Here is a 1,214-nt window from a genome sequence, read left to right as displayed (position 1 = left end):
GCATTCCAGGAATACTACCAGGAACACCTGGAGTACGCCTGTCCCACCGAGGATATCTACCTGGAGTAGGTCACCATAGCAACGGTCCTCCTCCCACTTGCGTGTGTTTCTAGCAGCTGACCACCAGGGGGAGCTGGTAGCTTTTTTCTCTCGTGTAACATAGGCCTCTGTCCTGCTCTCCCCCAACCTGGCTCCACCGCCAGACTCTCTCCTAGTGCATCACCTATTTACTCCAATCCAGTGGTTGGTTTGTTTATTTATGTATTTATTTATTTATTTATTTATTTATTTGTTGGTTTGTTTAGAACCTTCTTTGGGATGGATTGCCTGTTACTTTTGTGTTCTTTTTCTATGATGGAGCTAAAGCCCAATGCAATGTTTGGTTCACTCTCAGCGGTGGACTTTTCCCACTCCTCAGAGAAAGAAAAAAAAAATATGACAAACAAAAAAACAAACAAACAAAAGAAGGAAAAAAAATAATGATGTGATGCGGGGAGACTCGTACTCCACCTTTAGATGCATGGCTTTGGAGGGTTATGCTCACAGACACCCCCACATACCTGACGTAGCTGACAGAAGCAGAGAAGGGTGTGAGTGGTCGCCACTGACTGAGCTGGAGTGTGTGTGTGTGTGTGTGTGTGTGTGTGTTTTGTGACACCCTGTTCTGTATACATGGGTGAGCTGGAGTGTGTGTGGGAGTGGAGAGTTGCTTTCCACAGATATTCTAATGGAACACAGAACATGAGACTTAGGAACTTCTAATTGCTAAGAAGTGAAGGACAGAGAGAGAGAGAGAGAGAGAGAGAGAGAGAGAGAGAGAGAAAGGGAGAGAGTCTAGAATAGAGAGAGAGAGAGGACAGAGAGTGGGATAGAGAGAGAGAGAGAGAGATAGAATCTATAGGAATACACCTGCAAATATCCAGCAGTTCCGCAGCCTCTCCTGTCCTAAAAACAGAACGTACATCCACCCAGTGGCACTGTGGACGGTCACATCACTAACGTTTAGGGGTTTTAGGAGTTCAGCCAGTGAGAGCAGCCTGACATGAACTAGTCCCCATACATACAGTACATTACCACATGTAGAATATATCAATCTGTTGATTCTAGAATAATGGTAGACCCAGAGTTCTCTGGTGGAAGTGTGTGATAGAGTCTAATGTGTAGTTGAGCTGAAAAGGCAGGAGAGCTCCTTAGCTCAGATGGAGGTTACAAAC

General features: G+C 45.2%; 1 protein-coding gene across 1 annotated transcript in view; it reads left to right on the top strand.

Moving 5' to 3' along the window:
- The window catches only part of mapk8ip2 (mitogen-activated protein kinase 8 interacting protein 2), a 67,071-nt gene extending 66,875 nt beyond the window's left edge, over positions 1–196 (top strand). The window contains exon 14 of the mRNA XM_076269085.1: positions 1–196. This exon is cut by the window's left edge and continues 4 nt beyond it. Within this exon, the coding sequence (XP_076125200.1) occupies positions 1–69 (69 nt within the window). The 3' untranslated portion in view covers positions 70–196.
- The last annotated feature ends 1,018 nt before the right edge of the window (positions 197–1,214 follow it).

The sequence above is a fragment of the Alosa pseudoharengus genome, unplaced genomic scaffold, assembly GCF_046254945.1.
Source record: "Alosa pseudoharengus isolate Yale_2024_CS ecotype anadromous, Long Island Sound unplaced genomic scaffold, YU_APseudo_1.1 YU_APseudo_1.1_scf_10, whole genome shotgun sequence".
NCBI classification, from domain to species: Eukaryota; Metazoa; Chordata; class Actinopteri; order Clupeiformes; family Clupeidae; genus Alosa; species Alosa pseudoharengus.
This window is presented reverse-complemented; position numbering and strand designations above follow the sequence as displayed.